Genomic DNA, 24,717 nt, shown 5'->3' on the forward strand with positions numbered 1-24,717 from the left:
CTTTCAGGGGTAATTGAGGGGTGGGGGAAGCTGCAGGGACAGCAGAACAGCTGTGTTTCTAGTTTAACGTCAAAACAAGTATTGTTAAACGTATAGCATTTGTGAAAACATTTTCCAGTGGTCCTGTGGCAATTAAAGATGATCAAAGGTACAATTTAAGGGTCGTAACCCAACACTGATTAATCATGCTGTTTAATCTTTTTTTCAGTTTGAAAGCTTCGGATTGGATTTGAGGGCCGGCACAAATAATCTGTATACAACAAACTATGCTTTAGCCTATTTTTTATTGTGTGGGCCAGGGTTCTGTAGCTAGTGAGCCAATATATATAGTAAGTGGAGCTGAACAATATGGCCTTGCATAGAGATCAGATCGGGAAAGACGATAATGTGAAATCAGGACAACAACAAAAAAAAAATCCACCATGTGAAATTTACACTTACATTCCACATATTTTCATTTGCGTGCAGGGAGTCCAGACTAGATTCCACGCCTCCGGTTTGGAGGGAGTATGGCACTAGACAGGGGCGTGGCAGTGCACCACGGAAGACTTAATGAAGCGGATAAATGCTGCAGGGCATGAAAGGACCAGGGTGCCAATTACCTGATTGTTCGACATTTGTTCCATGGACCCCGACTCGCAAAAGTACTTTAACGGCTCAGTGAATATTTACAACTGTAATCTGACTGAAGCTAATCCCTACACTCTCCACCAACTTCAGAGGTTTGGGTTTTATTTGGATAATTACTGCAAGTAATGGCCTTTTGGATAGTATCATAAACTTTATTATAAAAGTCCCAGACCTACTATTCAGTTGGAAGGCCTTTCACTGGCGAGTGTAGCCCTGGGCAGTAGCTACAGTGCCTTCTGCTCTGGATGTTTGTGATTAAACCTCGGAAAGCGCAGTGTGTTCAAACATTTTGAGAGCTGTAGAAAGAAAGATAGTTTGGCGTTTAGGCGCTCCTACTGTACTAGCAGCAAGACACCGTTTAAGATCGCTTGTTACAATGTGGTGCCATCATGTGTTCATATGTGATTATAGCCCACCATAGTCAGCTATGCGGCCATTAAAGGCCCGTTCCAGTGTTAAATGCCTGAGCTGAATATGTGCCACAAATCATGTGCCTACAGTAGAATTACTGAAGCACCAGCATTGTATGCATTGGATTTCCATAGCTTTCTGGACTAATGCTTCTGCTCCGTGATGTGTGTTTGACTGAATGGCTACAGATTTAAATTCCAATGGGTCCACTCAGCCATCCATCCTAATGAGGTTGATAAATCCAGTACAACTGAGAAACAGTAAGCATCTGAAATCTTTCAATAGAGCCTCTTCCTAGGGATGAACGTATAGCAATCAAAAGTTGCTAGTTCACTGTTAAAATCTGTTTTGTTAGCTGCACATGTTTTGCCCTTGGCACTGTGGTTGTTCCCCATATAAATGCACAGTTTCTACATATTTTAATCCAAGATGATATGAGTGAAGTAGTATGGAAAAGTGGTTTGGGGGCAAATATGATTTTGTTAAACAATATGGAAGATAAGTGTCCCTTCCTTCGAGGAAAACCCCTTTCATCCGCAAAACTAAGAAATCACCTGAGGTCTTATGTAAAACTCCCTCTTCAAGTACCTCATAATTACTTGCATACCAAGATTTGTTTCACGTACGTAGTAGTAAGCAAGGTAAAACACTGTAAAAAGCATTTGCAAGAGTTCAATTGCTTCTCCAAGGATAAAACCGTCCCCAAACTCCCCGTTCATTCGGGGTTGTTTGATGTCCATTACCCCTTTATAAAGAGATCTACTCCCGCCATCTTAAGGGGTATATCTCTGACCATTTCCAGGGTGGAAAGGGCTGGGCATAGTCTTGATGAATACTCACAAACAATTGCTTTATGGGAACTCACAAACGTTAAGGGCATTAATGCTCCATAACGCCTAGTTCCTGCCAATTGTAGCAGCTTTACTCACACACAAATATCTCTCTGTGAATACAAGGGTAAAACTACCTGGAGTGAATGTCAAAAGTTGTTTTAAACTTATCAAGGGATAGTTGTTTATTTGAGCTAAATTTGCATGCTCAAATAGCTCTCTGAACTATGTATTCGTGCATAGGTGTTCATGTTTGCAAAAACACAGTCTGGGTGCAATTGTTATTTGCACCCCAGTGTTTTTTGTACCTGCTGAAATTAAGTATAAATTGTTAGAGATATTTCTTGGGTCGCCGGAAATGCTTAATTTATGATGGTTCTTGCAGGCAGTGGGCTCCAGCGCCTGTTTTTGGGAAAGAGACTTATTTTCCATCTTCCAGATTTCTCAAGCAGACTTTCATTATCAAACTTCGATATGAAGCCAATAAGAGAAAGGCAGAAAAGAGAGAAAGAAGGAAGAACAGAAAGAAAGTGGAACAGTAATAAAGGGAGAAAGCAGGGATGGGCCTGCAAGAGTGAGATAGACTCAGGAAGGAGTACTCCGTGGAAGAATGAGGCATGAGCTGGAATAAGCATTGCTTTAACCGGACCAGATCCCATTAGTCAGGTAGGGCTCTGCGTGAAGCACACTGTTTTAGTTTACATTTCAAGAAATATCCTTAATTATGTAGGCCATGCCTCTTGGAGAGGATTCATAGATATTCTTCTTTGGCCATGCTTCTCCTAGAGACTCCTCACATTTCCATCCCACTTAAAGCCCTATTCATAATCATTGCTAGGGGGCAAAAGCTTCTTTAGAGAGAATGGAGACCACCAGGCTGTTTTCATGTATCTGAAGAAGTGATGTGCACCCACCCATTTCCCTATGTTCACACTATTAGCCCAAACTACAGTACCCAAACTCCAGCATGCTGTCACACTGATATCTCTTTGTTACTGAAACCAGATGCCTTCTGGTCCATGCAGGAACAGCTTTGATGTAGTAAGTGTGCAGTTGTGTGCATTGTTACTCCCCTTCTTTTAGTACACAAAAAGGATGTTTTGCAAGGTCTCATTAGAGAATGTTCAGAAATCAATATTACAACAAAATGCACAATTTTTTCTCTTCATATGTCAAAAAGATACTTGAATATCAAGAAATACGTAAATGAGAAAAAGCGAATAAACTATGAGGAAAATAAAGATGAGACATACAACCTGATTTTGGGGGTTAAAAGGAAGGCTGTAATGTTTATATATCTGATGAGCTTGTGTGTGTGTTGGATGTGTGTGAGATGTGCATTAGCATCTCGGTGTGTCTGTGTGTAGCTGTGTTCTTGGTGTAAAAAGCAGGCCCTGATGTCACTGATGAAGATCCCTCAGAATGTTTTGTATGAGTTGAACCAGAGGCTGTCTACCTCAAATTAAATTACATATTTTTCTTTTTCAGCTCTTAAAGGCGAAAATGGGGAGGAGTATTTCATAAACGGCAAGCTCTCCATTGACCCCCCACGGAGGTTTGACGTGGCTGGGACTACCTTCCATTATCGTAGATCCCCAGATGAACCTGAATCCCTGGAGGCCCTTGGTCCAACAAACATGACTCTGGTCGTCATGGTAACGAGCTTACCCAAAATTCTGTGTAATGCACTCAGGCAAAGCTTATCGACAAATAATCAACTGAGTGTATCTTATCACTGTATAATGAAGCATATGTATGTTTTTGCTATTTATATAGCACACACCTAGGATGGGTAGCAAAGGAACACTGTACATTAATGGGAGATGTTAAGTCAATACTTGATTTACCTCCTTAACTGGGGATTTACATCTTGGAATGGAATGACATTAAGTAAATCAACATTTAACTGAGTGCAGTTTTTGAGTTGCGCACACCCAAACTTGGCGTGAACTAATGTAATTTACACTTTCAGGAGAAGTTCTCATAGCTTTCCTTAAGTGAGGCACAACAATAAACAAACAAAGCAAGGGCTATACGTAATAATTTTCTGGTCTACGTTGGGAAAATATAGATGATCCCATTAAAAATATCTGACACAGAATATGAACTCAGTGCCTAATTTTCAGCCTAAATCGTGATAGTTCAAGTCTTTGTGGTTTGCCCATATGGAATACTAAAGTGTATTTAGATGTCTTGTGCTAACAATATTTTCTTTTCTACGAAGGTGCTCATGAGGGAAGAGCTGCAGGGAATACGATACAAGTTTAATGCACCCATCACCCGGAAGACTCTGAGTGGATATTCTTGGCACTACGGACCTTGGACAAAGTGTTCTGCGATATGTGCAGGGGGTAACTATACATAACATTTGTCACTCAGCATAGCAGTTCAGCGCTTAGGGACTTGATACATCTCCAAAGACTTGAGCCCTATGAAAAAAAGTGATCATCATTTTTTCAGTACTTGGCCCTCTGCACTCAGTTAAATCACAAACAGACTAACTATACGTTCCCTTTTACTTACATACATTTAGCTGCTGTAAGGGGTTTAGCTATCTTGACGATAACTGGATAACTTTAAACACAAAATCAGAACTTATGTTAAGTGAAATAAGACTGATAACAACAGAGGTAAAGGGATTTTTGGCAGGCAAATGTAGAATTTCTTGTAGGGAGTGCAGCAAATGTTTTTAGCAGGAAAAACTCTGGGAAGGTGATGGTATCACAAAGTTGTGAACTCTCACCTTTGCCAACCTCAGTGAGGGTGCAATTCCCCAACCAAAATCTATTGATGTTTTTTGTTTGTTTTGTGTGTGTGTGTGTGCGTGTGTGTAGATATATATATATATATATATATGTATATATATATATATTATGTAATGAAATGCGCTACGAGAAAAATCAACATAAGCACACTTAAATTATTAAAATGCTGGTTTATCAATTGCTGGCAAAGGGCAAGCAATGCAACTAATAAACTTCACCCACTACTAAGCAGATTCCTATGATGGAATTACCTGGTCACAAAAAAGAAAAACCCAAGATTTACCCCTTTGGTTTCTCATAATAGAGCGTAGGATGTGTAATGCCGGTGTAAGTCATGACTTTTAAAGGACAATTTAAGAAATATTTGTGGATTTTAAATTGTTTTTCTTAAACGCAAGAGAAACCACCTATTTTCTCCTGTTCCCTCTGATTTTCTGGATGAGATATTGGTTTGGAATAAGCAACCCATTATCAAACACCCTTGTTTTAGGGTGTCAGCTGTAAAAATCACTGGCTTTTTAGCAAGAAGACCTTGAACAACTTCAGTGTGTATTGAGATTTGATATTGAAAGGGTTATTTGCATAATTAAAGGATGTTTACTTCTGTTCAGCATTGTTAACGTAGCTAATTATGCTGGAGAAAATATTATTAATATATATGAAAATAAAATCTGCCTTGACCTGCTCGAGGCATTCATCAGTTGCGAATTGGACCTGAATAATTGAATTCTACTAACTGAGAAGAAGACTGATGCTGAGGCCTAACATTGCCTGGGCTACTAGATGACAACAGGTATCTCCTGTATTGATAATTCAGAAACTGAGAAACCTATTTTGTTGTTTTGTGCCTGGTGTGTGATTCCACAAGGCATACTGAGCCTACAGTTATTTAAAAGGCTGAACCTTGTAGCTCTGAGAGCAAACATTTGCTCTGTGCAGCTAATCCCAGCAAAAGAAGTGGAATTGTGCTTGTTAAGATATCCCCTATTTGTACTTAATTTTAAATGAAGACTGCATTTCCTTTTAGGCTAACTAGATGAAGGAAGTGTATGATGTAACTGATGTACTGAGATAATGTTTAATTGTTTTATGGATTTTTATCTACTTTGAATGTTATTTACTAATTATGTTTGAATCCTAATCCTATTTCCAACAATAGCTTGTTATCATGAAAAAATAAACCCAGTCCTCTTCATCTAATTCTCTGTCATCGGCTTGACACTGTTTCCTCAGTACCACTACCAAGTCGGGGACATTCACAATTAGCATCTTGTATAAACGCACAACACCTTTTTTTCCAATTTTCCCCAATGTGAGTTGGGCTCAAAGGGAAGTTATGTTTGGGAAGAGAGTCTGGGTTCTTCCTCAGGTATTGCAGAGCATGTCGCAAAGGTAGATATAAAAGGAATTGAGATCTGTGCAATTTATATTCCATGTTCAATTGCGTAAAAGACAGCATATGCCTGTAGGCCGAAACATCCCCAAAATTAGAGATACAGAGCTTGTCCCGTTTTTGGAATCTCCATAATTGTGTGGAGGACTTCATCCACCAACCCCGCCACAGAGGTGTTTCTCTGGTCAGCTTTGCATCTGGGGCAGCTGCTGCGGGGCCCCTGTTCCATATAGCCATGACCAGGGTACACATTATGGGATGTCAGCCAGTCCTAGCCAAAATGCTGGGTCATCTCTTTCCCGAAAGAGCCAGTCATTGATCTGCGACAACTGTGCTGCCCAGTTGTAGTGGGCATCGACTACTCCATAAACCTCCATCCATTGGAGACTGTATAGACATTTTGCAGGCTATTCTACAGGGAGTTTAACCACAGACGTATGTGTTGTTTTGCGCCTGCAGCTTTGTGAACCATTGCTGAGGAATCCTTTGTGGGTAATTCTGCAGAGGTTATAACTTTTGCAGGAGCGCAATAATTTAAAAAAGGTTAATACATGTTCAAAGATTCCCAGGTAGGCAAAGGCCCCATTATGCATCACGGGCCAGATGTAGCAAAATGCAAAATTGCGACTTGCAATTTGCGAGTCCATCCGACTCGCAAATTGCAAGTCGCAATTTGCTATGCAGTACGGTGTCTCAGACACCGACTGCGACTCGCAATGGGGTCGCAATGACCCACCTCATCAATATTCATGAGGTGGGTCGCAAATTGCGGCCCCATTGCGAGTATAGGCACTCGCTAACATGGAGGCCTGCTGACGTCAGCAGACCTCCATGTTCGTGACCTGCTTTTAAATAAAGCAGTTTTTTTTTTTTTAAGTGTAGCCCGTTTTCCTTACTGGAAAACGAGCTGCACTTAAAAAAAATCCGAAACCTTTAGTTTCGGTATTTTTTCTGGGCAGGGAGTGGTCCTTTGGACCACTCCCTGCCCTGAAAAAATATTTTTGGGTCCAGTCACAAACTGAAGGGGTCACATGGGGACCCCTTCCAATTTGCGAGTGGGTTACCATCCACTTGAAGTGGATGGTAACTGCGATGCCATTTGCGACCGCGTACGCGGTCGCAAATGGTATTGCATCCCACAGCAACTCGCAAATAGGAAGGGAACACCCCTTCCTATTTGCGAGTCGGAAATGCATATTGCGAGTCGGTAACGACTCGCAATATGCATTTCTGCATGGCAAACCCACGTTTGCGACTCGCAAACGGCGATTTTCGCCGTTTGCGACTCGCAAACGGTTTGCTACATCTGGCCCCTAGTGTTTCCAGTGATCGGGCTGGTAAGAACCTGACGGTGAGACCAGGAATGATTTGTCCTAGTTGACTGGAGGCATCGCCATACACGGTCAGCATTTTTATTAGTCGAGGGATTGATGTCTCTGGTCTCTGTATGAATAGCAGTACATTGTCTGTGTATAGCGAGATACGATCTTCCTATTCTCCTCATTGCAGCGCCTAGACCTGCGCTTCCTGCCTTACCCACTCGGCGAGCAGTTCAGTAACTAGAGCAAACAGATAGGGGAACGGGGGGGTAGCACTGTCTGGTGCCCATTCATATAGGACATGTCTGAGATAGGGCACCATTTACCGCATTCCTCAAGTTCATACGGTGCAACACCGAATGGAGGAAGGGCATTATGACAGACAGGAGGACCAGGCATTGTATACAATGACTGTATACAATGACTGATAATGTAATACCGAAAATACATTAAAGTGCCAAGCCCACGTATATAGCTCAACTTAATTTTGAGAAAGGCTTTGGCTCAGTGTCCTGGCCCTTCCTCCATTCGGTGTTGCACCGTATGAACATGAGGGATGCGGTACATGGTGCCTTTTCTCAGAAATGTCTGATATGAATGAGCACTCGGCAGGCGGCTTATTCAGTTTGGTAAGAACCGCTACAGTGGGTCCACTCATATCCACCAAGAGTGACCCAGTACAGAGGGCCCCCCAAAACATATCAAGCATCAATGGGGATGTTGCACCGGCAAATTTCCTAAAGAATTCTGTGGGGTAACCATTATGATTGGGTGCCTTCCCTGTTAAGATGCCCTGCAGGACCTATTGCAGCGGTAGGCTGATTGTAAAAAATATTTATTTGGGACCCAAGTAGACACAGGCATACACTCATAACATGAGAAATTTCTGACAATTAGCTAATTCACAAATCCCCAAGTGTGTGCTAATAAAAAAATATTTTTGCAATTTTCATAAGATTTTTCTTGCTGCACTCCAAATAACAGCAGTCTTCTGCATGTGAATATCATCTGAATTACAGAAAATACTCAGTTATTTGTTATTTCTCGTGGGAAACTGTTAGCCATGCTTTTTAAAATAATGTTGTGAATGGAACTTCTCACTCGAACTGCAGATAAGTGAAGATAACTATGTAGGTTACTGTAAATCTGTGTGTATACCTACAAAGTTATAATTCACTAGATGGTTACACAATTTGTGTTAACCGCTCCAATGACACAGCACAAACGCACAGGCTGGAAATGCTGGCAGAGGACTCAGAGGGGCGCTCCCGCCAAAGTAACCTCCGCTTTGTGGGATTTCCAGAGGGGACAGAGAAAGGTGCCCCCGAGACATTCCTGCAACAGTGAATATGTTGCATGCTGGTGGGGGCTGCCCTCTCCCGGTCTTTGTGGTGAACATGGGCATAGCGTCACCTGGGGCCCCACCGAGGACAATGATTGCTAAAATTCACAACCATCGAGACAGGGACACTATATTACAAGTGGTCAGTAAAGAGGGCAATCCTGTCTTTGAGAATTTAACAATCCGTTTCTTCCTGGATTACATGCAGCGAGGGTAGGGGCAGCGTCAATCCTTCGGAGGGATCAAGCAAAAACTGAAGGCAATGGGGCTTACATATATGCTTCTCTACCCTGCCGAGCTTAAGGTCCTACAAGATGGACGCTCCCGTTTCTTTACAACCTCTGAGGAAGGTTGGGGTCTGGCTGGAAATAAGAGGTGATGCCCTAACATCAGCAATGGCGCCGAGAGGACCGAGTGAGCAGACACAGGCCCATAGCTGGAGCAGATGAACTAAAAGATGCCGCAACAAAAGTCGGAAGACTTCAAGGTCTCCGTCAAAAATCGTGGTTCACAGAGACATAATATTGGATGAGGAAAGCCAAAGTTGGGAATGGGAGGCTGCAAGAGCAATGGTGGAATGGGTGACATTGTCGCCTTCTAGTGAGGCTGGCTAGGGTGTAATAGCCAATACACCGGAGTTGGAGGCCCCCTGATTCTTGACAGCTCTTAAAAAGCAGTTGGAGAATGACAGTTGGCAGAATAAGCTTGACTCCTGGGTCGGGGGTAGCGGATGGGTTCCCCATGCACTGTGACTTGCAGAATGCGGGGTAACATACTTAACACGCCTGTGTCTTCCCGTGGACCCTAGTGTAGGTATTGTATTGTTATGTTGTTGAACCTGCGGACCTTGCAACTACTGGAATCTCCTTCCCATGAACTATATTGGTTCTTCTTTGGTTTTAAGGGTGTGTTTGATGTTGGGTGCAGCAGTGAGGTGTGAGTACACCATAAGGCGATGCAGGGCTCTGTCCCTGGGACACCTTGATCCCCGGAATAGGGATTTACATGAGAGTGGTTTACTAGTATTGTTTAATTTATTTTAGGTATGGGGGGGTATGTCTGAGGAGATACCAATTGCATCGATTGGGTTTCAGTGTGTTTACGTGGCGTCGGGGGGGAGGCTTTCGGGGTTGATGTGTTTCAGCATTTTTATGTTTCTGTGCAGTTGGATATTGGACGGGAGCCAGTCAGTGGTGCTGTAGTGAGGAACAGGGGGTGTGGGTTGGGGATATACCTATCCCATGCAGGTGGCGGTGTGACCATTGACACCATATTATTTATATGGGAGGTGGGGGGGTGCAGACGTTCAGAAGCTCCAGAAAAAGTGGAGGGGGACATTCCTGTCTTCCACATACTCAAATTATTCTAGGGGGGTCTCCATCTGGATTGCACTGCAGGTTCCCTTGTGGGTGGCAGTTTCTGGGCCAATATTGAGGGGTGTTTTCTTCTAGTCTACGGGACTCTAGATGGGGTGGAGATCTGCCTTCTTAATGTATATGACCCCAACACAGATGATGAGGAGTTTTTTTTGAGACGGTGGAGGGAGAGCTTGCACATTACGTAGGGGTGCTGCTCTTATGGGGCGGGGATTTCAACGGCATACTGGATGGTGTGTTAGATAGACACCCCCCTCGACCCGGTACTAAGCCACGTATGACAGCCAAGCTGGCTGAGACCATGGACCGACTGGGTTGCAGATATATTTGGCGAGTGTGGAACCCAGCGGAGAGGATATTTGCCTGTCATACCCTAATACAGCATGCATACAGCCGATTGGATAGGCTTCTGGACACAGCGGAGATCGCACAGCATGTCCGCAAAGTGAATATCAATCCCACTTCCTATCTGATCATGCCCCACTGATAATGGACTATGGGAGATATGCAGCTCGATCAGTGGTTCGGCTGTGACACTGACACCCTGAGGTCCTACAGGACCAAGGCCCATATGTACGAAGACTTTTTCCCATAGACATAGAATGGGTAAAATCCTTTGATATATCTGGCCCCAAGTGTTTTGCGAAGAGTTCTAGGAGATCCTGAAAGGCTATTTCAACACTAACTGGAGAACTGCAGGGAGCTGCAGTGAAGAATGGGGGCTATGAAAGTCTCCAGCATCGGGCGCATACCCCACAGGCAGATGCAAGGAGCCTCCTTGAGGCACAACGTAAAGTGGCAGATCTGGGGGACAGACTCGAGGGCTTTGTTCGGAGAGAACATTGCCAGCGACTCCACTGAGAGAGAGGTAGGTGCGTAAGCTGGCCTGGCTGCTCCGGAGGCAGCGCCCCCCACCTCTGATAGTCCCAAAATGCCCCAGCTGGCTCCCGGGTATCTGGCCAATTGGAGATAAATCGGCTACTTGAATCACACATGGTGGATGTCTATGGGGGCCCAAGGCAAGACCTGACAAACAATATTGCGGCGTTTCTGGAAGGGTGGCGCTTCTGCCTCTTCCGGAGGACCAGAGGGAGCACCTGGAAGGGGAGCTCATTCTGGAAGAGATCACTGTGGCTCTTCTAGGGGACATGCCAGCGGGCAAAGCCCGGACACAGATGCCCCCCCGGAAGAATTCTATCGGACCTATTTGGTACTGCTTGGGCTGTGGCTACTGGAGGTGCTGTGCGAAGTTGGGCAAGGGGTGAGTTTGCATGCCTTCATTGTCATGATCCCCAAGCCTGACAAGGCGCCAGAGCACGCTGGATCGTATGGCCCGCTGTCGATGCTGGGAGTAGACATGAAGGTACTTTCAAAGATATTGGCTGTACAGCTGAGAATCAGCTAGCTTAGTGTTGGAAGACCAATCTGGCTTCATGCGGGGCGGGGTACTCATATGAACCTGCGGCGACTCACCCATGTTATGCACACAATGCTAGGAGCTGAGGTGGCACTGGCCATCGAGAAGGCCTTTGACACCCTGGGCTTGGGAGTACCTTTGGGAAGCAGTTCGGCACATGGGAGTCGGGGATCAGTTCCTTTCCTGGGTGCGCCTGCTTTACGCGGAACCCACCACCAGGGTGAGGATGGGGCACATTGTGTTGGGACCCATGGAAACGCACATAAGTGCAGGCCCACAAAGCAGCCAGTAATGTGAGCTTCAAACTTACACAGTTTTATTATCTACATGGCGCTTGCTTTGTGCCAAAGCACCTGCAGAGGATTTTCCACACGAGACCGGAGGGCTATCCCAGATGCGGGGGCACACCAGCTCACTTCATACATATGCCCTAGGCATGAACCAGACTGCAGTACTGGACCGGGCTGACTGCCACACTGCGGAGCGACGGGTCACAGAGGAGAATAGGGTATGACGCATTGCTTTTGGGCTTGGCCAAGGGATCTAAGATGAGGTACCGATTTGCCTTACCGGGGTTGGTGCTGGCGCGCAGACGCGTAGCAGTTCACTGGGCTGATCCTACATCCTCGACATTATCCCGCTGATTGGCGGACCCGGAGGAAGGGACGGTGGCGGGGGAAAGCGGGTTGAAAAGAGTGAGACTGAGACCTGGAACTATTGGGAACAATGCTGGACAGTCTAATGACTGGGGTACAGGGGCAGTGAGGGAAGAATCCCCTGCTGATGCGGGGGCGGTGCCGAGGCACGTAGTGAAGCTAGGGTGACCCGACGTCCCGGATTTCCCCGGACAAGCCCGGTTTTTAGAGGACTGTCCTGGTGTCCTGACGCACCTCTTAATTTTAAACAAATGTCCCGGTTTTTGGGACAAAGGTCAGATCATTACATAAATGTCCCGGTTTTTGAGACAAAGGTCAGATTATCTAGGGAAGCAAAAGTTAAAGGGATGCTCTCCTTTAACAGACGCCTACAACGTATGCAATAATTGAAGTAATTTATCTGTTACTGTCAGGCAACACAGTCCTTTATCTGCAGAGAGAGGTGGGTGCGGGCGGGTTGGGGGTGCAGGGTGGGAGGTCAAGCCATAGCTAATTTTGTATGTGTAGTTTTGCAAGTAAGTGTGTGTGTGTGTGTGTATGTATATATATATATATATATATATATCTATGTAAACACACACATGTATAGGCGCACACATTCACAAAGCTACGCAAAAAAACGGGTCAGGCCAGATATAAAAGTGAGTGTAAAGTCGTTAGTCCTTCTTTTATGTCTGACCTGTCCCGGTTTTTGCTCCTCAAAATCTGGTCACCCTAAGTGAAGCTGATACATAAAACGGAAAACAAGAGGCACCCGCTCAACACACTGCACCACAGTGGGGGGCTCTGCATTACGCCCCACCTAACTGGGTATCCTGGAAACATGTATAGTTCAGTAACGTGCCACCACAGCTCTGCCGCACTTTTTGATTATGTTGGCATAATGCTGCCTTTAATGCTACAAATCAGAATAAGAGAAGACTTCAGTAAAAACAAGTTTAAAAAAAACACTCTGCCTTTGCCGTGCGAACTCCACTTCCTCGCGTGAAAATGTAATGACTGGGAATTTAGAATTGATGTACTGAATGCAATAACTCGATGAAAAAGTTTAAAGAATCTTGCTGTAGATGTTCACCTTCTTCTATTGGCATCAAATAAGGTGAGATGGCCAAGAGGAAACCACTCGCTCTGTGCTTCACAAATCTTGTATTAGCATAAACTGTTGGAAAGTAGTAATAAACTCTGTCTTTTTAACCCTTATGTTCGCAGTTGAAAAAAATGGTATTAATGAAATGTGCCTCTTGTTCATTTGGCTCCCTGCAGGCCTCCAGGAGCAGCCTGCGGTGTGCAAGAAACTAGCCGATGGTTCTATTGTGCTTAACCAGTACTGCAACGCTGACACCAGGTTGTCGGACAAACAGAGGTCGTGCAACACCGAACCCTGCCCTCCAGAGTACGTATAAAGCAGAGCTCTCACATCAGGCTGGCAGACGCTTATCCTTTTCACCCAAAAGGGGACGTGGCGAATCTAAAAGAACAGTGATTGCATGAACATGTAACTTTAGTTAAGTAAGTCCAGTGCTTACTGGGTGAAAGAGTGAACCCCGACTCTAACATGTCACTGATAGTAGGTGATGTCTGAGAGCATATCCATAAGCGGTGCTATTCCCGTTTTAGGCTGCTGAGTAAATATTTGTAGATTGTTTGCAAATCAGAATATTCCAGACCGTAGTTCAACATTTTTTAAATGTAATGCATATAGCTCCGTAGTAATTCATATTTTCCATAGCTAAAAATACATACATCTGTAAACTTTTTATCTTTACATTTTCTAATTGTTTTCCTTCTTATTATACCAGTGGATCAAATCAAATTCGGCAATTTTATTTTAAAAAATACCTTTATCATACATACATACATACCGGCCAACAGGTTCCAAAACCCGACCAGGCATCATTTTCAAAGGAACAATCTAGACTGTGTAGTGGTGATTGATAGAGATGCACGTTCGTGATAAAGAGACAGGATGGCCATTGTAAACTTCAGTAAATTCTGTTTTTTCATTGAAGACTTCTTTTGTAAGGTATTTTCAAAAACAGTCAACTAGTTTGACCAGCTGCTCAGCACAGTCAATACATTTGAGGCTAGTCAACGCAGGAGATAGTGTTAACCTTATATAACATCCTAAATAGAGGCGTGAGTGTGTTTGTTTCGGGCTGGTTGGCTTCATTCACAGTGACTTAATCAGTCCTCTTCCATTTTGAGAGTCGTGCCTGTGATAGCATGCACTACCGCATTCGTATTGCTAGCGAGACACTTTTGTAGTTAGAAAAGGGCTTGGAGCCTGCCTGTCGCTCACCATTTGTTAGCTAGCCTGGCACTCTTCTTTACAGCCTCATAATTCGTCACTGCAATCCTGGGATCATTTCCTTTCCTCTGTGTGGAGCAGGGACCAAGTACTAATTGATTCAACTTAATCAGTCTCCATCCACTGCTCCCGATGAAATTGAGGTACTATTTTCTTCGTTTAACTTCTAGTGCCCTGCAAACAGAATGCATGTGACTGGCAAAAACATGCCCACCAGGACAAACAGAATTGCAAAGTTGCATTTTCCATAGTTAACCTTTTTTTTTTTTTTTTTTGCTTTGCCAGGTCTTCTCTTCTCACTTTGCACTAATGTTTTCCTTTTTTAACTTCTGGTGCCATGCAAACTGAAAGCACATGACTGGCAAAAAAGTGCCTAGCAGGACAAATTTGAAAAGTTGTATTTTTTTTTTACACCGCTCTTCTCAACATATTATAATCTATTCTGTGGGCTTTAAATATGCCCATCTCACACACATCACTTTAATTCGTTCCTGGGCCTACCTTTCAAAACTCCCTTGATGTTGTTGGTAAATGGTTTACGTTTGTTCCCCCTTGAGGTTGGTTTATTACCATCTCGGACACTGCCCCTGTTACGTGGATTATTGCGGGATCAGCGAGATACTTCAGTCTGACACACTATTTTTTCTTTTGCATCGCCCCTTCGCTCATGGCGGTATGTTGTTTCCTTGTCTTCCTTGGTTTCAGGCATCTTTCTGTTTCCTAGCGATGACCGCAGTGACTTTTTTTTTGTTTTTTTGTTTTTTTTTTAGCACGAACTCGACATGAAGGTATTGAAGCGCTTCTATTTTTTCAGTTTTTATATAGCATGAGATTGATACAAAGATATTACAGTGCTTTAAATGAACCCCAGTTACATTACACAAGAACACATTAATTTTTGGTAGCAAGGGGAGATTAAGTGATTTGCCCAGAATCACCAGATGTTGAGCCAGTGCCGATACTCCAACCATTTTCCCCAGCTCCAGAGTTCTGCCATTTCATAGCGCTGCAAAGCAGGTGCCATTCTTAAAACAATCACTATAATTCATTTGCATCGACCTTACAGAGTTGAAGAAGTGAAACAGCTATGTCAGGATTGTAATCTGTGTCCTTCTCGTCCTGTCAAGACCTCTGCAGTGGGTGCATTAACCAACTAACGTGAGTGAAGCTTAACACTAGACAATAGAGCGTGCTCTTGATAACCTCCGGAGGGTCACCAACCAAGCACATAGTTTATCTCTAGGCAAGAAGACAGCAAAAGGTGCTGTCTCCAAAATGGTGGAAAAGGAGTCGTGACCTCAGACCCAAGCATTTTACGGCCTCTAGCTTGATAGCAAAAAACGTCTAGCCTTTGGATGTAAATTTGGCCTCTTAAAATAAAGTTCAGTTAGCACGAACTTGATACAAAGGTATTACAGCGCTTTACATGAGCACTGGTTACATTACACATTCAGTTTTTGCAGCAAGGGAAGATTAAGTGATTTGCCGAGAATCACAGGATGTTGAGCCGGTGCTGCGGCTCAAACTGTCTTCCCCAGCTCCAGGTTCAGCAGCTCTGGCCCTTACGGCACATCCTCTCCCCTAGAGTTCTTTGTCTAGTGCGTGTTGGGGCAGTCTGGAAATAACTTGTTTTTTCTGATATAGAACTTGGTAATACAGGTTCTGCCATTTCATAGCGTTGTAAAGCAGGTGCCGTTTTTAACAAAGTTGCTATAATCCATTTTCATCAACCTTGCAGAGATGAAGAGGTGAAAAAGCTATGTCAGGATTGTAATCTATGACATTCTCGTTCTGTCAAGACCACTGCTGTGGGTGAATTAACCAACTGACTTGAACGGAGCCTAAAACTAGGTGATAACACATACTCTTGATAACCTCCGGCTGGTCACCAACCAAGCACATAGGTTAGTTCTAGGCAAGAAGATGGCGAAAGGTGTTGTCTCCAAAATGGTGGTAAAGGAGTTGTGACTCAAGACCCAAGCACTTCACGTCATCAAGCTTGATAGCAGAAAACATTTAACCTTTGGATGTAAATTGGGCCTCTTCAAATAGAGCTCAGTTTGTGCGAACTCGATACAAAGGTTTAACCGTGCTTTACACGAGCACTGGTTACTCTACACAAGAACATATTCACTTTTGGTAGCAAGGGAGGGATTAGGTGATTTGTCCAGAATCACAGGATGTTGAACCTGTGCCGAGATGCGAACTGTGTTCCCCAGCTCCAAGATCTGCAGCTCTGGCCCTTCCGCCACAACCACTCCCTTAGGGTTCTTTGTCTGGTGTGTGTTGGGGCAGTCTGGGAATATATTTGTTTTTTTAATATAGCACTTGGTAATACAGGTTCTGCCATTTCATAGTGCTGCAAAGCAGGTGCCATTCTTAACAAAATTGCTGTAATTCATCTACAGTTAAGCTGCTTCTTTTGTGATTCTCTTTGTATACTGTCAATGTTTTTAAAAGTTAGGCTGATATTGCCGATGTAGATGAATAATTCCTTTAAAAGTTTAACACACAAAAATATATTGCTGCCCCCTTTTCTCTGCTCCTAACTCTTTTGACCCCTCATTCTCTGGGTTAAATGCCACGAAAGTGCCTCTTTGTGGCTTGTTTGGTGCCATAAAAGTTTAGGTAAACACACTCTAAAGAAAGGGTTGCATCTCTAGGGTATCACAGGCAGTCTGTAGGAATGAGGCAAAAACACTCCCAAAGATGGTGGCCATATTGTGTCTTCTCTCCTGCAGCAACAGGCCTGGGGGGGGGTTGCTGTGGCACCTAACATACATCCACTACAGTTCCAAACTAAAACACATAGGTAAAAGCATTGTCATTTACAACGCCAGTAGCTCTAACTCTCACAAATGCCAGACCTATTGCATTGAAAATGCTTGATTTATTTTGCCAGGTCTTCTTTTCTTACTTTGCACCTAGGTTTTCATTTTGCTTGTGGGCGCTGTTCTCAACAGATGACTATTAGTTTGTTCTAAGTGTTGCAAAGCAACATTCTAATGTGCAATTTTCAAAATTATACTTGAACATATAATTGTGCAGTACACCCCAAACCAACCCATTCCAATCCAATCTGCCTCACTCCAATCCAAACCACTCACCCCAGTCCACTCCGGACCACCACACTCCATTCCTTCCAATCTACCCCACTTCAGTCTGCCCCACTCTAATCCAATCTGCCCCACTCCAATCCAAACCACTCACCCCAATCCACCACACTCCAATCCTCCCACCCCACTCCAGTCTGCCTCGCTCCACTCTGCCACACTGTAATCCAAAAAATAAAACGCCACTGAAATACAGCAATTCAAAACAATCTGCCCCACTCCAGTCCACAAAACTCTGCTCCACCCCAATCCAAAACAATCTGCCCCATTCCAACCTGCCCCACTCCAATCCAACGCAATCTACCCCACTCCAATCCAAAACAATCTGCCCCACTCCAACCTGCCCCATCCAGTCCAAAACAATCTGCCCCACTCCAGTCATCCCCACTTCAGACCGGTCGCTCCAATCCAGTCCAACTCACTCCAGTGCACCCCACTCCAACCCAACACACCCCACTCCAATCCACCCCACCCCACACAATCCAATCCACCCCAATCTAGACCAATCCACCCCAATCCAATCTACCCCACTCAATCTCACCACAATACAACCCACTCCAGTCCAACCCAACCCATCCCACTCCAAACCACCACATTCCAATCCAACCCACCTCACTCTGATCCATTTCAAACCATCACATTCCAATCCTACCCACCTCACTCCGATCCATTCCAACCCAATCCGTTCCATATTAATCCAATCCAGTTCACCTTAATCTACCTCACTCCACCCACTCTACTCCAATCCATTGCACTCCACAACAATCGAATCCACCCCACTCCAATTCATCCCACTCCAGTCCAACCCAACCCATCCCACTCCAAACCACCACATTCCAATCCAACCCACCTCACTCTAATCCATTTCAAACCATCACATTCCAATCCTACCCACCTCACTCCGATCCATTCCAACCCAATCCGTTCCATATTAATCCAATCCAGTTCACCTGAATCTACCTCACTCCACCCACTCTACTCCAATCCATTGCACTCCACAACAATCTAATCCACGCCACTCCAATCCACCCCACCCCACCCCACTCAAATCCAATCCAGTCCAACCAACCCCAGAAAATCCACCTCTTTCAATCCAAACCATCTCACTCCATTCCTCTCCACCCCACCCCGCTCCAGTCCACCCCACTCAATCCATCTCACCCCACCCCAATCCATCCCACCTAATTGCATTCCACCACAGTTCAATCCAGCCTACCACACCCAGTCTAATCCAACTAACCCACCCCAATGCAGTTCACTCCAATCCACCCCACTCCAAAAAAAATACCATTCCACTCCAATCCACCTGACCCCAATCCACTCCACATTACCACAACCGACTCCAAACCAATCTACCCCACCTCAATCCAACCCATCCCACTCTACACCAGTCCAATCCAGTACACCCCACTTAATCCAATCCACCTACTCCATTCCACCCCACCCAATTCCAATCCACCTCAGTCCAATACAATCCACTCCAGTCTAATCCACCCCACTCCAGACCAATCCACCCCACTCCAGACCGGTTCATCTCACTCCAGTCCAATCTACTCCACCTCGGTGCAAGCCACCCCACCCCAAACCAGCATACCCTGCCCCAATCCAATCCACCCCACCCCAATTCACCTTAGTCAACCCCACTCCAATTCACCCCACCAACTCCACTCTAGTCCAATCCATCCCATTCTACCCAATCCAAACCACCCTACTCCAATTCATCCACTCAACTCCAGTCCAATCCACCCCAGTCAAGCCCACTCCAATCAAATGAATCCAGTCCACCCCTTGCTGATCCACTCCAATCCACCCTACTCCACTTCACCCCACTCAAAACCACCCCAATCCAATCCACCCTAGTGCTATCACTTCACTCCATCCACCCCAATCTATTCACCCCACTCCAATCCACCTCACCCCATTTCAGTCCATCCCACTTCAAGCCGCCCCACTCCATTCAATCCATCTGACTCTACTCCAATCCAGTTTACCCCACCCTACTCCAATCCACCCCATGAAACTCAGCGCCATGACACTGTTCCACTGAACCACTTGAACTCTGCTCTCCTCCACTCAGCTGTATGACGCTTTACTTCCCCACTCCATTCTATGACACTCCACACCACTAATGTTTAGCCATGCTGAACAGCAGCCACACTAATTTTTAGCATGGGTTGCCAATGCTTGTTTTAAATGGTAGTGGCCTCATTAAGAGTCCAGTGAGATTGTGGTTTCAGTGTAAAAATGAGCTATAACCCTATAAATGCTTATGTTTTGGCCTTCCATAGATACAAGTAAAGTGGTGTTACCCCATCAGAGCATTACCACATTACATGACAGAAAAATAACATAATTTGCAAAGTTTACTTTCCATTGTGCATTGCTCAATCTGTACTGGTGGTGGGCACTGCCATTCATCTTGGGGGACCGCGGCTTATTTGTCATCATCAGACTTTGACCTAGAGAAAGTGAGAGTATGGGAGAAAGAAGAGGACAGAAAAAGATGGGTAAAAGCACATAGAAAAGGAATCTACAAGAGTGAGACGGGAAACAAGGTGTGGTGACTGAAGAAAGATTTTCGTTGGAGTCATGATGAGGCAGTCTTTGTATTCGCCAACCATAACTTTCGTCAGCACTTGGGTGGATACCTAAAAAAAACACTGGGCAACTGCACTTATTATTTTTTTTTAAATAACTGCCTTTGCGCAATAGCCACAATCATGCAGTGATAATACGTGATTACATTACAACTATATGGTTTGCATTTGGATATTGTCCTGGGCTCATGATGAATAACAGGACAATGACCTGAAATACTGAGCTAAGCACTGCCAGTGTCCATGCCGTGGCCCTGCTCATGAAGCTTCATGTAAATGCAGCAGCAATTCCTGCAGCAATAGTAGAATTACTGGCACCTATGCAAAACATTAACCTGTTTTTATAACATTTTTAATACTGCATTAACCGCCATGTTGATTAACCTGCTGCCATTTTGTATGCACATGTTATACCTAACGTTCCCTCTATGTATATTGGATTCAAGGTCTTTTTGCACCCTTCCCATGAGAAAGCAATGCACTTTCTTAATCCCACTGTCCCTAAGCATCAGTTTCTACCACATGATACTTCCTACTGTGGCATATGTGAAGAAAATGTATAAAAGTTAGGAAATTGATGTTGCAGCTACCGTTATATGCTAAGTACCACATATTTCCTACTGTGGCATAGGTGAAGAAAATGTATAAAAGTTAGGAATTTGAGGTAGGGGCTACCGTTATATGCTAAGTCACTTTGGGATGTCTCTCTGTATTGCCATATAGATATTTTGTTTATTTTTGCATAATAAACATTATTTAGACTTCACTTAGGCCTGTAACTACTATGTTCTACAACCTATTTTTTGTGAGAATGAATTAATAACATTGCTACTGTGTGTTATTTCTACATCATTAGTCCCACAGCAAAAGGCCACAGGAAACATTTTAGAGAGTCCAGAAGGTGATCATTATTACCAGCCCAACCTTGGTGCTGTCCTTGGTTATGTGGAGGAGACAGGGGTGTGGAATTCCATAAGTCCCTACGCCCAAAACATATTGTTTAGAGTCCAGGACAAAAGTGTTCATGTTTATTTTGTCCTTGGGACAAGTAGATCCAACCCTGGGCAGCACAAACTCTGTGGCTGCTGGTATACAAGGAATGGAACTGTCTGCAGATGAGGTCATATTTCTGTCCATATATTAAAGCTGTTTTAACTTCTTGTATTTCTGGTTCTTTAGTGTTAGGGTGAGCGTTCTAAATAAACGTTGCAAGCTCGGACTGCACAATTGACAGTAGTTCTAGTAAAAAAAAATGTGTGCACACGTTTGAAACGTTTAACAATATGAGGCTATGTATAATGCACCCAGAATGCTCTCTGATTAAATGCAAATGTTTGCAGAAGCTTGCAATCAAGATTGATGATTCTTTGCTTTCAAAATAAAATGTTCAGAAAAAATGAAGCTAAGAAAAAGTTTTGATAAATTACTGTGAGATTTTAGGCACCATTTCTTTGAAGCATCATTTAGTAAAATGTGTTCATGCATGCTAGCATTTCCCAAAAAATATTCATAATGGTAAATCAGTGTAACCAGTTTCAACAGGGTTATGGTAAACATGAAAATAAACAAGCAAAGGCAAAAGCCAACTTATCCGACACTGGTGGTCATTCTTTTGAATCTCACAATGCGTGTTGTTTTGAGATGGCTTTTGTAAAACTTTATTGTTGTGGGAGCTGCCAGGCCCTCACCGTTGTAACAAACGTTGGCTAAACGCAAAAGACAAAAAGGGGCTCAAAACACACATTGCCACAGTAGTTCCTGGCACTGGAAAAAACGACTTTGTGTGCCAATATGCTCCCTATGGAAAGAGTGGCATGCTATCACTCACGGTAAAGCCAGACAATGGATGGATAAAGAGAGAAATAGAATATTAATAAAAACAAAAGGCCTTGGTTAACACCAGACCTAATCAAGGGCCCAATTCCTAGTCACAAAAGTACACCCATGGTATATATCTTTGAATTAGTGTAGAATTATGGCTTTCGTGAATTCACAAGAACTTACAGAAGTAGACAAGGAAATCTTACTCATCCTAGAAGAACTTTTACTTCTGTCCTTGTCAGAGGTACATTTACAGCCTTTCTCAGTATGGGAAAAGGTTAGAGAAGAGCTGGTGAAAATCTTTAAAACATTAGTAGGTTTGCACAGACTCAAAGGCATTCCATCCTTGGAACTATTGTTTACTGCTTTCTCTAGCCCCTGCTATGTAGATCTGTGTAAAGGTGAAAAATAAGGAAACTGCTAGTATTCAAGTCCTTCTATAGTATTAGCCCCGGCATACCCAGAGAGCCTATTATCTGAGCTCCTATATAATGAGATTGCTGCCATATTTGTCACCGCTCTACTTGGCAGCAAAGGGACTAGGCAATTTTTTTTACAGGACAAGCAGATTTATGAAGCAACCTGTCCCATGGACAAGTAGATATTTTATTAAATTCCACACCCCTACGGAGAGGATAAAAGTATCATAAAACGCAGCTAACTGATATTTTTACACCACCTCTATTACTGTACGTTCTTGACAACATTGTAAATGCCATATTGACGTCTTAAGCAACCTCTTAAGAAAAATTCACACTAAGGGCCTGATTTATTGTTTGGCGGAGGGGTCATTCCGTCACAACAGTGACGGATATCCTGTCTGCCAAAATATAAATCCCATTATATCCTATGGGATTTATATTTCGGCAGACAGGATATCCGGCACCACTGTGACGGAGTAACCCCTCTGCCAAACTCTAAATCAGGCCCTAAGACTTTAGGTTTTCTTATATTTAAAATAAGTGCAATGCTGAAATGTGTTTTCCATTGTAATTAACATTTTCTAGCACAAATGCTTACTAAAGCTACTACCTCTACTCATCCAACTGTTCTGTAGGTGGTCCATAGGGAACTGGTCAGAGTGCAGCCGTAGCTGTAGCAACGGGGTCCAGACACGTACTGTGTTTTGCCAGCGCAAGATCTCTGCCAATGAGGTGTCAGTTTTGGATGATACCGCCTGTGTCAAGCCACGGCCGAAGATGGTGGAGACCTGCAACAATCAGACGTGCCCGCCAGAGTGGGCTGCTCTGGATTGGTCAGAGGTGATTTATCATTTTTCTCATGTCTGCATATGGATTGATGAATGGTACCTTGGAAAGAGTCTAGCCCTTCCACCAGAGCAGTGTTCATCTCTCTGAAGTTTGATACATGCGGCGTCCAAAGAATAGCAATTCTTCAAATTAAATGTCAAGAGAATCAGAATTTCATTAAGGAAACACATGCTAACATTATGCATATGTTTCTTTTAATGACACTCCACACCACGCAGCACTTTAAAGAAGATAACATCATAAATAAAGCATTCCATAAGAGAACACTCAATATACATATAAAGTCCACGGAGACGCTCTACTGCCTCTTTTAAATGTTGGGTAAACTATGTGTAACTAAGAAATCCAACTTGAAATCAACAGAAAGGAGAAAGGGCATAGGAAGTTCTTCTAAAGATCAGGCTTGTGATAATCTGCTTTTTCTATTTTTCAAATAAGAACACCACGACATCCACAAAGAAATTCATATTACTGTGAATTACCTGCAAATAACAACAAAATTGTTATAGATTTGTCATCAATTTGTTTTTTTTAAACCAGATAAAGACTTATGGTTTACCGAAGTAAGCTAATTTCAGAAAATAAATCACTTTAACAATTCACTGTAGGCTAAAGTATAATAATTCTCACATATAGTCCTTTTTATTGCAATTTTATATAAACATATATATTTATATTTTGTTATAAACTAAGGGAGGGATAATGTTAGCCTCTGTGTCCTCAATGAAATTCAGATTCTCTTGGCATTTCATTTGGAGAATCGCTACTTCACTACAGGACCAGAGGCTAGCATTATACATGTTGGTAGCTCCTAAGAACTACATCAGACATGTACTCAATGGGTTTACAATAATGTTCTGCAAAGATAGTTGAGGGACACCAATTGGCTGCTCTCAAAATATCCTCAACCTGCCACCTTTATAAAAGGATTGGCTTGTAATAGCACCTCTCATAGAATGTGCTTGAGATTTTTGTAAGTCCATTTCCGCTGATTGCATAGTCAATTTGAACCATCTAGCAATCATGGCCGTAGTAGCCCCCCTAAGGGGTTTAAGAAAGGAAATCCATAGCTGGTCTGTACAATCTGGTCTAAATTCACTCATTCTGCAATCATATTATTTTATGCAGTCTATCATACAAAGCTTTTTGCAGGAATCAAAACGTGGATAGAAAATTGATTCAGGCATAGTTTTGGTTATTTTTGTAATCTCAAACGTTACCCCAAGAGTATCATAAATTCTGTTACTTACCTCTAAGGCTTTAATATCTGACACTCTTCGTGAACAAATTAAACAGAGCAAAGAGGCCAACTTCATAGAAAGATCCAGATATCTTTGCAAGAGCTAAACAAAGAAAGAACCAAGTTAACATCCCAAAGGGAAGTATACCTAGATCTAGGGTGTCTTCTAAGTCTAATGCTTTTGACCACCCTGCATACTAAGACATTATTACCAATCGATCTGCCATT

At 43.4% G+C, this 24,717-nt stretch overlaps 1 protein-coding gene across 1 annotated transcript in view; it reads left to right on the forward strand.

Moving 5' to 3' along the window:
* Positions 1-24,717, forward strand: part of ADAMTS10 (ADAM metallopeptidase with thrombospondin type 1 motif 10) — a 273,868-nt gene that overhangs the window by 213,435 nt on the left and 35,716 nt on the right. The window contains exons 19-22 of the mRNA XM_069216852.1: positions 3,360-3,526; positions 4,096-4,222; positions 13,403-13,532; positions 23,036-23,240. Of these exons, the coding sequence (XP_069072953.1) occupies positions 3,360-3,526; positions 4,096-4,222; positions 13,403-13,532; positions 23,036-23,240 (629 nt within the window). The remainder of the gene's footprint in view (positions 1-3,359; positions 3,527-4,095; positions 4,223-13,402; positions 13,533-23,035; positions 23,241-24,717) is intronic.

Source organism: Pleurodeles waltl, chromosome 12 (genome assembly GCF_031143425.1).
Source record: "Pleurodeles waltl isolate 20211129_DDA chromosome 12, aPleWal1.hap1.20221129, whole genome shotgun sequence".
NCBI lineage: Eukaryota > Metazoa > Chordata > Amphibia > Caudata > Salamandridae > Pleurodeles > Pleurodeles waltl.